General features: G+C 43.9%; 1 protein-coding gene across 3 annotated transcripts in view; it reads left to right on the top strand.

The window, feature by feature from the left end:
* Window positions 1-14,610, top strand: part of ABTB3 (ankyrin repeat and BTB domain containing 3) — a 192,223-nt gene that overhangs the window by 88,074 nt on the left and 89,539 nt on the right. For 2 of the 3 annotated variants that reach the window (XM_075856060.1, XM_075856059.1), the window contains exon 2: window positions 858-1,007. The exons of the other annotated variant lie outside the window; for it this stretch is intronic. In XM_075856060.1, coding sequence (XP_075712175.1) covers window positions 858-1,007 — 150 coding nt within the window. The remainder of the gene's footprint in view (window positions 1-857; window positions 1,008-14,610) is intronic. 3 annotated transcript variants of the gene reach the window in all.

The following is a 14,610-nucleotide window of genomic DNA, read 5'->3' as shown; positions in this document are numbered from 1 at the left end:
TACGGTTCTTCCTAAATTGAGCAACATGCAGAGTATGGGAAAAATGACAATTACAAATGGAGCTCTGCAAGGTGGAGGTCATCTTCAAAATTGATTTTAATTCTCTGATTGCTCAGTAAAAGGGGTTTTCCAGAATTAGAGAAACATGGCTGCTTTCCTTCAGAAACAGCGCCACACCTGCCCATGGGTTGTGTCTGGTATTGCACCTAGTCTGCATTCAATTGATTAGGGCTGACCTACAATACCACACTGTGGACAGGTGCAGCTCTGATTTTGGAATAAAGCAGCCATGTTTTTCTAATCTTGTACAACCCCTTTAAAGAGGTCCTGTTTCCTCTCCTGACATGTAAGTTTTAGTAAATAATTATATTCCCCATGAAATGACAATTCTGGAGTATCTTCTTAGAACTCTACGTTGTGCCGTTCCTCTGTTATTCCTCCTAGAAATGTATAAATAAATAGACAACTCTGTATTGTTAGTTGGGGGTGTGTCCTTACACAGACTGACATGATCCAATCAGTGCTGACTAAGTGAGACTATGTAGGAACACGCCCCGTTGACAAGTGGGGTGGTAACACCCAATTGTCCATTTATTCATACATTTCTAAGAGGAATAACAGAGGAACGGTACATTGCAGAGTTGTAAGAAAATATGTTCTGGAATTATTAGTTTCTGGAGAATACAAGTAATTACTAAAATAGAGATGTCAGGAGAGGTAACTTCTTTTAAGGAAGGAACATTGTCTCTGAGGTAGTCACTAAGTGATAAGCCAGCCCATAACCATAATTAGCTGACCGTTTTCTTTTAAGGGTAAGAGCGCAGCAATCTTATTTTTTTTTGGTTTTGTATTTTCAGGAGTCCTCTGCCTTCCAGACAGTTTGAACCTCCATAGAGATCACCAAAGACCAAATAAACCAGGTGATGTGCAGATGTTTAGCCAATCAGAACTGAGGACTATAGAGCAGTCTTTGCTTGCCACACGTGTGGGAAGTATTGCAGAGCTCAGTAAGTACCAGTATGTACATATTCTTTCTTCCTCTCCCCTCTTCCCTGTCTTCTACAGCTACGTATTCCGTGGGAGACCGCTATGGTAACCACAATATATGCAATTTATCTTAGTCCGGTGTAATTATGCCAACGCAACAAAGATGAATGAACCTGTCGCTGATAAGGAAAATTGATTTTCATCAGAGAATGAATTATATATTTTTGTTAGGTTCCAAAAATATAATATATTTGTATTAAATCTGGTGGCCCATTGGCAGTGTAGCAGCGGGGAGCGTCCTACCATGACGTACAGGGCATGAAGACAGACCCTAGAAGGCCTGGGTAAGTATTTCAATGGGAAGAGTTAGGGAAAATATACATATCCGGTTCCTTTCTGCTCTGTCTTCAGGCCCTGGACTTGAGGCCCTCCACCTTTTACTGCCGATACTGTAATGCCTTGGGAATGTGGAAAACGAGCAGGCCATATGGTTCTCTCTCGGAGTCTCGTCTTACTGCGTATTGAGGCTTTACCATTGGTGGTTGGTGGATCATTAGGAATTTTTGTCAATTTTTTTTTTTAGAAGTCCTAAAATAGATCTTTCCATTAGGGCAGATTCAGACGAACGTTGCGTTTTTGCGCGCGTAAACAACGCGGCGTTTTGCGCGCGCAAAAACCATTTGACAGCTGCGTGTGTCATCCGTGTATGATGCGCGGCTGCGTGATTTTCGCGCAGCCGCCATCATAGAGATGAGGCTAGTCGACGCCCGTCACTGTCCAAGGTGCTGAAAGAGCTAACTGATCGGCAGTAACTCTTTCAGCACCCTCGACAGTGAATGCCGAACACAATATACAGCAACCTGTTAAAAAAAAAGAAAAAGTTCGTACTTACCGAGAACTTCCCTCCCGGCCGTTGCCTTGGTGACGCGTCCTTGGTGACGCGCCTCTCTTGACATCGGGCCCCACCTCCCGGGATGACGCGGCAGTCCATGTGACCGCTGCAGCCTGTGCTTGGCCTGTGATTGGCTGGAGCTGTCACTTGGACTGAATTGTCATCCCGGGAGGTCAGACTGGAGGAAGAAGCCGGGAGTTATCAGTAAGTCAGAACTTCGTTTTTTTTTTACAGGTTCATGTATATTGGGATCGGAAGTCACTGTGCAGGGTGCTGAAACAGTTTAACTCTTTCAGCACCCTGGACAGTGACTATCTCCTGATGTCGCGTACCGGACATTTTTTTGCCGGGTTCGGCCAAAACGAGTTCGGCCGAACCCGGTGAAGTTCGGTTCGGTTGTCCGGGTTCGCTCATCTAAAAAGACACTCCGTTTGGATGTTTGGAAACAGAAAAGCACGTGGTGCTTTTCTGTTTACATTCATCCTTTTGACAGCTGGTGCGCTGTTTCAGTCGGTTCGCACGGAAGTGCTTCCGTGCGACCTGCGTGGTTTTCACGCACCCATTGACTTCAATGGGTGCGTGATGCGCGAAATACGCGGAGATATTGAACATGTCGCGTTTTTTGCGCAGCTGACAAACGCTGCGCAAAAAGCACGGACTGTCTGTACTGCCACATAGACTTGTATTGGTCTGTGCGTGGCGCGTGAAAACCACGCGGCCCGCACGGACCGAATACACGCTCGTGTGAATCCCCCCTTACTCTGTATTGCTAATTGGAGTTAAATATGTTTAATTTCTACTTTTAATCTATAACTTTACGTCTGTTTTTTAATACATAAGAAGATACGGTAGGTATATATAATGTATAAGTACTTAGTAAAATAGTAATTAATGCAAATGTCATAAAATGCTTTAATACAAGGAGTAAAATAATACAAGGAGTAAAATATTTCCAAGGAGACCTGTCAGCTACCTATAACGGAAAGACGACATCTAGATATAGATACTATATTGACTGTCACGGCTGTATAGTTTCCCATATATTCATCTTTTCACTTATTTGTATGATTTGTCTGGAGTTGGGATGATCTCTAACCCACTTTTAAAGGAACACTCCAGGAAAACTGATACCAATGTTATAGGGGGAGGGGGCGTTGCATGACTATCTTTAGTGTTCTTTGAATTGAGTCATGCACCCCGCCCTCCCCCCCACAGGTCCTGCACTGGGTATAATATATTCTAGGAGTGTACTTTTTAATTATTTCTTCTCTAGGGTCCTGTGATGTGGTGACGTCCAAGAGTCCTCCTGCATTTAAGTTGGCAGAACAGTCGATCTATAGTAGAATTTTTGATCTGTGGGGGTCCGAGCACTGAGACCCTCACTGATTGCTAAAACGGAGCTGCAGAAGTGCTCGGGTAAGGGCTTATCAGAAATGAAGTGGCACAGTGCTCATCCGAGCGCTTCTGCGCTTCGTTTTAGCGATCGGTGGGGGTCTCGGTGCTTGGACACCCACCAATTAAAACTTTTGACATTCAAATGATTTTTAAATGTTTAGTTACACTTTAATGAGATAGTGAACAGCCTACGTACTGGCAGGAGCATGCTCAGTGAGACCTCAAATAAGGTGGTGCAACTTGTAAACCAAGTTACCATGTGACGTAGGGATCATTTACATGACGGTTTCTGATGGTGTCAGATTTCCAGATTTTCCGAGCCGAGCAAAAGGGGGTTTATGCAATCTAGAGATCAATCAGGATCATATTTTACACTTACGGATATTCAATATGAATTGTTAATACGGATAATTTTTTTACAATTTGTTCAGTTTTTGTTTCTCTAATTATATCCGTTTTTGTTTCGTATTTTATGAGTTGTTCGTTTTTATTTGTTTTTTTCTCCGTATTTGTTAAAGGATTAATATCTTTTTTTGCTGTGTTTGGAAAGTTGCTGAAATAACAGGACAAATGTGACATGTGAAATATGTAAAAACAGAACATGCATTTTTTAAATCAACCCATTGACTTCTCTGGGCTAAAACCGGTACCAATATGGATCCGTTGGAACATGCATGCTGCACATAAAAAATGTGAATAAAGGCACTAAGATGTTTTTTCGCACAGTTTTTTCAATTAAAAAAATGGAATCAATACGGATCCGATATACGGAAGTGTGAATAAGCCCTAATTTTTGAAATCAGTGGTGGCCTGAGGTCACTGACTTCACCAAAGTGATCTTCCCACTATAAGAATTTGACTGAATTTCCGCTTAAAGAACTCCCATTAAATTTTTTAATGGGCATCTTGCACATGTAAATGATATTTATTTGCTCAACGAGAGTGTATTATACAAAATGCAGGCTCCGTTCGGCTCCCCGTGGGGTCACGTGATCGGTAAACTGACTCGACGATTCACACAGCCTCTTATGTGTGGACCAGAAGCCAGTTTCCCTATGTAAGTCTATGAGACTGAGTCAACATGCTCTTTCTTCCCGCGGTTCCGTCTTTGACCTCCCATTGAAACCAATGGGAGGCAGAGATTTTTTTTTTTTTACGCGGCACTCAATCGCCGCAGGCGAAAACCGCGGCAAAAAAGTGCAGGACCTTCCTGCAAAAGAATTCTGTGTGAACAGGGACTTAAATGTGCAAGATGCCCATTACAAACGGGCAAAGAAAGAAAAAAAATTAATGGGAGTTCTTCTTTAAAGACAAAATTAGTAAGTTGATTTATTAAAAGGGTTGTCAGGGACAAAGGACCCCCAAAACAATACTCAACTGTTCAATCCCCCACCACTCCAGTGCCACCGCTCCGATGGTCCCCGCCAGTCTTTGTTGTTTGTTGACTACCCTACAGCGATGACGTAACCGCGATTGTGATTAGCTACAACAGTCACGTGTCGGAACGACATGTGATCAAAGACCGACGAGGACCACCAGAGCCGTGACATTGGAGCGGGGAATTTAATAGGGGAGTATTGTTTTTTTTTTCTGTTTTTGATTTTATCCACTTTTCTGCTCTTAGTAAAAAAAAAATTAAGTCTGGGTGCATATCTCTTAATACATTTTGCGCATCTTTGCCTATCCGTGCGCCATAAAATTTACACCAATTTCTGACTTGAATTAAAATCTGTTGATCTGCGGAGGCCTCTCCCAATAACCCTCCACTTCTGTCACCACATTTGAAAAGAAGTGTAAAACGGCATAAAGTCGCAATTTATGGTTCATTTACGGTGTGCACCATAATTTGCGTCTTTTTAATGCCACAAAAGTGTCATAAGGTTGATAATCCCCCCTTGGTGTCTGTTTGTCCCCAACACCTTTCAATGATTCTTGGGTCAATTCACTACATCCACGTTTGCTAACATTGTAGTAGAGGAGACGCCTGCGCAGGTTCTCATCACCCGTTAATATAAGGGATGTAGGCCAACCTAGTCTGGGCCCCCTCTCTCCAGGGGCCCATTGCAGCAGCATGGTTTGCCTCTATGGTTCACCTTCGTACATCGTACATTTTCTAAAAGTTATATATTTTTACAACTCATGACGGTGCCGGGAGAATAAACTCCAGTTGTATGATGTTAGTGGAAATCTTAATTGCAGCATGGTAATTATTCCTTCTTGGTTGAACATACCCTGACAGTGACCTTTAAGGTGGCTGCACCTGGCAGTTAGAACTAGTTACCACGGCAACCATAAGTAGCAAATTGGTTATTATGAATATAAACAGCAGCATTCTAACGTGTCCTAGTTTCCGTGGTAACTGACCCTGGTCATAGTAACATAGTCCTGCCTCCTAAGTGTCCCTCTTTTGGAGCTACAGTCCCTATTTTTGGCTCCAAAGGTCCCTCTTTTTACCTGGGAATTAAATTTGCATGAATAAACTTGCTATATTTCTCTATCTGCCTGGTACCTAACTGTATATTAGTCCCCAACTTGTATATTATTTCGTCATTTGGCCCAATTTTGACTTCTATATATACACTAGATCATTTTTTGCTAATATTTAACCCAAAAACTAGATATGCATGAAAAAATGGACCCCTTACATAATGACCCATGTGTCCCTCTTTATCCATCCAAAAAGTTAGGAGGTTTGACGTAGTAACGGCCCATCATTCTCTGAATTTTAATGTACTTTTATATTTTTGTTATCAATAAACGTATATCTTTTATACTGCTTTGGTGTATCATAGACTCCAATTTCTAAGTTGTTATTCTAGTAACGACCCCTTCACATAACTTTTTGGCCATACGTTTAGCGCATATGCCGGGAATAGTATTCAATGTCTAAGTTGAAGGGAGGAGGTGAAGTATGCATAACAATGGCATCCATCACTAATAAGCGCTTGTTTCATTTGTTTAACATATACCATATGAGCTTTTCATGATGTATACGTTAGGCCCTGTTCACACAGAAGTTTTTGCAGGCAGAACAATCTGCTTCAAAATTCCTTCAGGAATTTTGAGGCAGATTTTAACCTGCCTGAACTCTCTCTGCAGCGTTTTTGTGGCGTTTTTGGGCCGCGGCCATTGATCGCCGCAGGCAGAAAACGCTGGGAAAACCGCTTTCTCTGCCTCCCATTGATGTCAATGGGAGGTCAGAGACGGAAACACCTGATGAAAGGGCATAACGCTTCTTTTTCCCGCAAGCATTTTTTTTCCGCTCACTGGAAAAAATTGCCTCCACCTCCCATTGAAATCAACAGGAGGCGACTTCAGACATTTTTTGGCGCGGTTTCCCCGTCAAAAACCTTTGCCAAAAAACTCTGTGTGAACAGGGCCTTAAAGGGAAGCCATAATGTCCTATGGGTGATGGATGTCATCCGTCACAGGCATCCATCACTCTTAGGGTATGTTCACACGGCGGGGGTCCGTAACGGCTGAAATTACGGGGATGTTTCAGCCTGAAAACATCCCCGTAATTTCAGCCGTACCGGCATGTGCAGGCGCTTGAACGCCGCGTCAATTACGGCCGTAATTAGCGCTGCTATTCATTGGAGTCAATGAATAGCGGCTCCAATTACGGCCAAAGAAGTGACAGGTCACTTCTTTGACGCGGGCGTCTATTTACGCGCCGTCATTTGACAGCGGCGCGTAAATATACGCCTCGTGTGAACAGACAAACGTCTGCCCATTGCTTTCAATGGGCAGATGTTTGTCAGCGCTATTGAGGCGCTATTTTCGGGCGTAATTCGGGGCAAAAACGCCCGATTTACGTCCGTAAATAGGCCGTGTGAACATACCCTTAGGCTATCAAAGGGGTTGTCCAGCTTAGAGGCTGTTTTTTTTATACCGATGACCTATTCTGTGGATAAAATAAATACCTGGATCAACGACACATCTCCAGTAATCTAGTTATCATGACAACCTCCATAGAGTTCCATAATCTCACTGCTCTTACCGTAAAGAATCCCCATCAGGGGCGTAACTAGGAAAGACTGAGCCCCATAGCAAACTTTTGACTGGGGCCCCTCCTCCCCTGTGTATCACACAACCCCTCCTTGTAGATAGTGCCTCCCTATAGATTCTATGACACAGTGCCCCCTATAGATAGCACCATACAGTCTCCCTGTAGATAACGCCATACAGCCCTCCCCCTGTAGATAACGCCATACAGCCCCCTGTAGATAATGTCATACAGTCCCCTGTAGATAACGCCATACAGCCCTCCTGTAGATAACGCCTTACAGCCCTCCATCTGTAGACAACGCCATACAGCCCCCCCTGTAGACAACGCCATACAGCCCCCCTGTAGATAACTCCATACCGCCCTCCCCTGTAGATAACACCCATACAGCCCTCCCCTGTAGATAACGCCATACAGCCCCCTGTAGATAACGCCATACAGCCCTCCCCATGTAGATAATGCCATGCAGCCCCCCCTGTCGATAACACCATACAGCCCTCCCCCTGTAGACAACGCCATACAGCCCCCCTGTAGATAATGCCATAAGTCCCCCTGTAGATAACGCCATACAACCCAAACCCCGTGGTAGATAATGCCATAAGCCCCCCTGTAGATAACGCCATACAGCCCTCCCCTGTAGATAACACCATACAGCCCCCCTCCCCCTGTAGATAACGCCATACAGCCCCCTCAGTAGATAACGCCATACAGCCCCCTGTAGATAACGCCATACAGCCCCCTGTATATAACGTCATACAGCCCCCCTGTAGATAACGCCATACAGCCCCCTGTAGATAACGCCATACAGTCCCCCCTGTAGATAACGCCATACATCCCCCTGTAGATAACGCCATACAGCCCCCTGTAGATAACGCCACACAGCCCCCTGTAGATAACCCCATACAGCCCCCCTGTAGATAATGCCATACAGCCCTCCCCCTGTAGATAACGCCATACAGCCCTCCTGTAGGTAATGCCATACAGCCCCCAGCCCCACCCCCAAAAAATGGCCTATAGTTTGTCCTACAAAAGAGATGTATCCCCTATCCACAGGATAGGGGATACATGTGTGATCGCTGGCAGCGATAAGGAGAACGGGGGACCGAAAGTCCCCTGAAGTTCTCCATGACAAACCTCGGACATCCGGGGTCTGCACAGTTCAATAAAAATGAAAGGAGTGTTGGTCAAGCATGCGCACAAGCGCGACCGGTGCACAATTCATTTCTATGGAGCTGCCGACAGACCCCGGAAGTCCGAGGTTTGTAATGGAGAACTTCGGGGGACTTTCGGTCCCCCGTTCTCCTTATCGCTGCCAGCGATCACACATGTATCCCCTATCCTGTAGATAGGGGATGCATGACTTTTGTAAGAACAACCCATTCAGTGGCGTCGTGCTGTAGCAGCCATAGCGGCTGCTAGCGGAGCCTCCGGCCATGGGGAGGGGCCCCCTCATGCTGCGGGCCCCGTAGCAGACGCTACGGCTGCTACAGCGGTAGTTACACCACTGATCCCCATCTATGTTGGTGTAGAAACCTTCTTTCCTCTAGACGTAGACGATGTCCCCTTGTTATAGTTACAGTTTTGGGTATAAATAGATCATCTCTATATTGACCTTTGATATATTTATACATAGTTAGTAGGGCACCACTCAGCCGTCTTCTTTATAAACTAAATAGCCCCAATCATGATCATCTTCCTGGGCACTGTAGTCCAATCATTCCATTTATTACCTTAGTTTCCCACCTCTGAACTTGCTCAAGCTCTACTATGTCTTTCTTGTGTGTTGGTGCCCATAACGGTACACGATATTCCATGTGCGGTCTGTCTAGGGATTTATAATGTGGTCAGTAGGCAGAACTTCATCAAACGTTTTCTTGGATTTTATATATTAAAAGGACCACAGAACTGTATTCAAAAGGGATTTCTCAGTATTCAGTTCGTCATTTTCATAGGAAACTATTGGCACATTTTTTTCACTATGAGAGTATGTTCACACGCACTGTTTTCAGACGTAATTTGGGCGTTTTTCGCCTCGAATTACACCTGAAAAAACGCCTCCATTACGCTTACAGACATCTGCTTTCAATGGGTTTTACGATGTTCTGTTCCCACGAAGTGTCATTTTACGGGTTGCTGGCAAAAGACAGAGCATAAAAAAACGCCCGCGCCAAAGAAGTGCATGTCACTTCTTGGGACGTTTTTGGAGCCGTTTTTCATTGACTCCATTGAAAAACAGCTCCAATAACGTCCGTAAAATACGCCGCGAAAAACACGAGTTTTTAAAAAAGTCTGAAAATCAGGAGCTGTTTTCAGGCGAAAACAGCTCCGTAATTTCAGATGTATTTTGCCACTGCGTGTGAACATACCCTATCCCTTAAAAAGTATTTCCCACGTAACTGATCTAATGACATGTGAGGAGGTAACATTGGGGGGGGGGGGGGTCGGTGGGCTGGGAAGTTTTAAGGTGGTTATACAAAAGATAATAATAATAAAATAGATAAAATAATCAGAAATAGACGATTTTACCATTTTGGCCGACCATCACTTGAAAGTCACACTTGAAAAATCGATTGCGATGGCCGACGGAAGACTACTGCCTGTCAAAAATAAGCTGTCAAGATGGATTTTTTTGGCCAATTGTCGGCATAAGGCCGGGTTCCCACTGGTCGGATATGCTGCGTAAAAATCACGCAGCGTGTCCGACCTGGAGCCAGTACATTCCATCTGAAAAATTGCACCACATTGTGGTGGACTTTTTTGAATGGAAGAGAGCGCTCATACTTACCCCCTCCGTCTTGTCTGCGCGTGGTCTGGCCTCCTACGGTGACGTTGCAGGCCATGTGACTGTGCAGCCTGTGATTGGCTGCAGCGGACACATGGGATGAAATGTCATCTACGGAGCCCAGACTGCAGGAAGGAGGAGGGAGTTCTGGGTACGTGTGATGTTTTTTTGTTTTCTGCAGTTGCGATTTTTGCGGCGTAATCGCTGCGATTACGCTGCAAAAGTCGCTAAACTTTGCTTCCTGTTGCGGGATTTGCATCCCCATTGAATTCAATGAGGAAAACCCGCAACAGAAAATCAACTAAAACGCAGCATTAATTGACATGCTGCGGAATTAAATTCCGCACCTCAGGTCAATTTATTAACGTTTACGGCAGGTTTTTTTTCCGCAGCGTGGGCATGAGATGTTCTAAATCTCATCCACTTTGCTGCTACTGTAAATGCTGCAGTATTTCCGCACACAACTCCGTTGTAGAAATTCCGCAGGGTCTACACGTGTATGGTACAATCGGCCAATTACGGCCAATCATTTGCCACTTTGCCACTCTCCCTGATCTGGCAGTTTAACCTGGAATGTTGATGATTGGATCGGTCGTGCATACAAACGATCCGAGGTTCCATTGATCAGCCACAAACCGGTCGTTACTAATCTTACATGAATGGCTAGCTTCAGCCTAGGGTTCCATGGTGATCACATGGCCTCAAATTGTTGTCACTATGAGAAAAACTTACTGACAACTTGTGGCAGTTGCAGGAAGTTCGACCCTGTCGGAATTCTTGAGATCGTCACACTAATTTTCCCCTCAGAGCACTAGTTAAGCTCTGCTGCACCTTCATAGATTTTCCTGCACAGCAGAGCTCGCGTCCGCTTGCTGTGCAGTGTAGTTGATTGGCTCAGGTGCCAGCGGTGGACCCCAAACGATCATGAAGTGAAGCCATATACTAATGATATGCTATCGCTTCTAATGATAAAAAGTTGAGTAATTAGGCAAACATATTACATTATTTCTGAGTTATAGCCTGTATTATATGTCCAGAGCTGCATTCACAATTCCTGAGGCTTCAGAGCTGAAATCTTTCAGTAGTCCTTTTTGGCTCAATGTCATCATAGAACTTACTCTCGTGATTTTCATTTTTGGAAGTGTCATCTTTACGCCAGGCAGCAATCTGATGTTGGTAACACTAAGGGTATGTGCACACGACCTCTTTTCAGACGTAATGGAGGCGTTTTACGCTTCAAATTACGCTTGAAAAGACGGCTCCAAACCGTCTGTAAACATCTGCCCATTGAATTCAATGGGTCTTACGGTGTTCTGTGCAGACGGGCTTTTTTTCTTACGCGCCGCTGTCAAAAGACGGCGCGTAAAAAGACGCCCGCCTCAAAGAAGTGCAAGTCACTTCTTGGGACGTAATTGGAGCCATTTTTCATTGACTCCAATGAAAACCAGCTCCAATTACATCCGTAAAAGACGCCGTGAAAAACGCGTGCACTTGTAAAAACGTCTGAAATTCAGGAGCTGTTTTCGCCTGAAAACAGATCCGTTATTTCAGACGTAATAGGCGTTGCCGTGTGAACATACCCTAAATCTACACATACGCATTAGCCCAGCAGTCCTCCAACATCTCTCATCGGAGTGAAAGAAGGACCTGACATTTTGGAATTGAATGTGTCCAGCCCTATGTTTCTCATGGAAATAAGTGGCGCCAGATTTCTAGTAATCGTTGAGGGGCACATCGGATAGGCCCCTGCTAGTTGGACATTGGTGACATATCCTAGAGATATGCCACCAATGTCTATCTGGAGACAACCCCTTAAATACTCACCTGACTTGGCTTATATTGATGAACATTGGGGGGGAGATTTATCAACACTGGTGCAAAGGGAGAAATGGAGCAGTTGCCCATAGCAACCAAGAAAATCTGAATGGAATCGGATTGGTTTGTTTGGGACCATTAGGGCCAAATTGTGTCACTACTGACAGCCCTGATACAAGAGAAAAGGCCAAAAGTAAATATAATGGGAACCCACCTGCTCTGAAAGTCTTTTATCTGAAATATTTTTTAATCTTTCTATTTACTTCTGTCTTCTGATGAGATAAAATTAAACACAGTCGGACGCCAGAGTTGTTTTTTGGTTGCGCAAATATAACTCTGAATCATACAGGACAATCTGGGTCTATGTTATTCAGGGAACAGCATGTGATTCTGCAGACCAGCACAAATGGATTAACCAGCAGAAAATGGTTAATAGGATCTGTCCAATGGGTCGACCTGGAAAATTGCCCTTTTAATCTTATGTAGACGCGCGGCTCTATCTCAGATCAGGTGATTTATCATAGCGTTTCCCCTATTACCAGACCTCATCCGCTCATAATTTATTTCCCTGGTCTATCTAATCTACATTGACCTCTGATCATGCAGAATTCCCGGCTTCAATTTTTTTTAGCAACAAAATAAAAAAACAAAAGCGCTATTTCCATTGGGAACACAGGGAGCGCTATATGTTTTATAGTTCCTTGTTGGCTACTTATCAAATCTAACCAAGACAGATGCACATATGGGGATTTCAGGCCTATGTATTGGCTTTCTGCTCTTATAAGACTATAATGAATGAGGCTAAACATAAACTTGCCATATTTCCTGCAATGAAATAAAAGAATGGTTAGGGGGTGATTATTTTTGCAAAGCACGATATATATGTGAGTGTGTGTTAATATTTATATACACCTGTATATCACAATGTTTTATCAATTATTTTCTAAGTTGTTTTAAAGGGGTTGTCTGAGATGCCCGTTCACTTGAATAAGGCTAAGCTGTAATACCAGACATAACCTATGTAGAGGAGTGGCGCTGTTTATGGGGGAAAAGAAAACCCCTTTATAACTTATTGAGTTTTCACAATTCAGATCTACTAGATCTGCATCACTACATCTGTGAAAACCCAAAGATCACATCAATATGGTCTGTTTTAACAACTAATTTCAAAATAATGGACATTAAAGGGGTTCCCTTTTAGGGAATTCGGAGGGGGGTCCTCTGTTAAGGATCTGCATCATTTGGCCAAAGATAAGACTGGCTACAAAAAGCGTCTCTCACTTCAACTGTCCTGTATTACATAGACAACCAATTGATATAAATGGACACTGTGTAATACTTAATTTCCCCTGTTGTGGCACTGTAGGGAAATTAAATACTTACTGCCAGGTTCCCTCACCGATTGCAGCTGATCGCTTGGGGTCTCAGCAGGGGAACACTTTGTGATCTGTTTATTAAAGTACCCTTCAACCAATAGGGATTGTCCAAAGCGGAGAACCCTTTTAATATTCTCAAACTCCATCTGTCCATCATAAGTTGCAGTTATAATTGTAGTTTGCCTTATATATGTTTGCTGGAATATTGTCTGGGATCCAATGTGGCCGCCATGACAGCCCCCACAGAGGCCACCCATAACTCTGCCTTCTGTGTTGCTGTTTAGAGAAAAGCCTGAGAAAGCATGTGGCAACCCCTACCAAAGCTGTAATGGTGGCCGTATTGGTTGTCACCCAGCTTTAACTGAATCAACTCTAATAACGATTAATTAAGGATTTCTATTTAAAGGGCCTGTCTCAGCACAGACAACCCCTTTAATATGAGAATTGTAGAGACAATCAGCTGATCACAGTGGGTCCAGCTCCCAAGAACACTGACAAACAGCTAAAGCTGCTCATTTCTCCTGCAGCGGCCGCTGCTGGCAACATGTAGTATTACATGTGGCTATTTTAATGTAATATATGGCTGGACTGGTTACACCAGTGCAAAATAAACTTGTAGAGGGTGATCCTGGATGGAGGACATGCTCTACACCATCTATATGGGGCATATGGAAAGGGAATGTCAGGTTGATGGACACAGAAAGCAGACGGCCCCCCCGTGAAAGAACAAGCATGGGCCCCTTGGTCTTCAATAGCTCACCATAGAGAACCACCACAGTCTCCATTCCACCAGTAATTGTGAGCAATGAAGTTTACTAGAATAATCTAGATTAGATTACGTGCAATCTGTTAGACAGTAGGAAGTTGTTTTTAAGGTGGTAGTGGGCCCCATTATCTTCTGGGCCCCGGTGCAGTTGTACAGTTGGACATATGGTAAGTCCGCCCTTGTTATCTATAGAAAGATTGAATTCTTTGTGGCTGCCGTGCTACATTATATAATAATACAAAGCATGTATTTTATGGAATTGCTGTATATGCGATTCCTTAATACGTAAGTATAGGTTCCCAAGAAGCGAGTCCCGATGTAAATATCTGCCATGCGAACAGCATCTCAAAGATTATATAGCAATATAAGAAAAAGTGGGATTGGAGGAATTGTACAATGCGGAGCTGTGCTGTGATCTCTGCAGTCACATGTCGTTTCATCTGCTGTAAAATCAGAGCTGCCTGTTCCGACATCACAAAACGGCTCTGTGATTGACCATGACCTGCCTAGGTAGAGTCGTGTGTTAACCTTAAACCATACTATCCCCCACCCCCATTTAGTAACGACACATGACACCGAGGTTGGATGTGA

The sequence above is a fragment of the Rhinoderma darwinii genome, chromosome 3 (genome assembly GCF_050947455.1).
Source record: "Rhinoderma darwinii isolate aRhiDar2 chromosome 3, aRhiDar2.hap1, whole genome shotgun sequence".
Lineage (NCBI taxonomy): Eukaryota > Metazoa > Chordata > Amphibia > Anura > Rhinodermatidae > Rhinoderma > Rhinoderma darwinii.
Note: the sequence above shows the minus strand (reverse complement) of the source record. Positions and strands in the feature narration are given on the sequence as shown.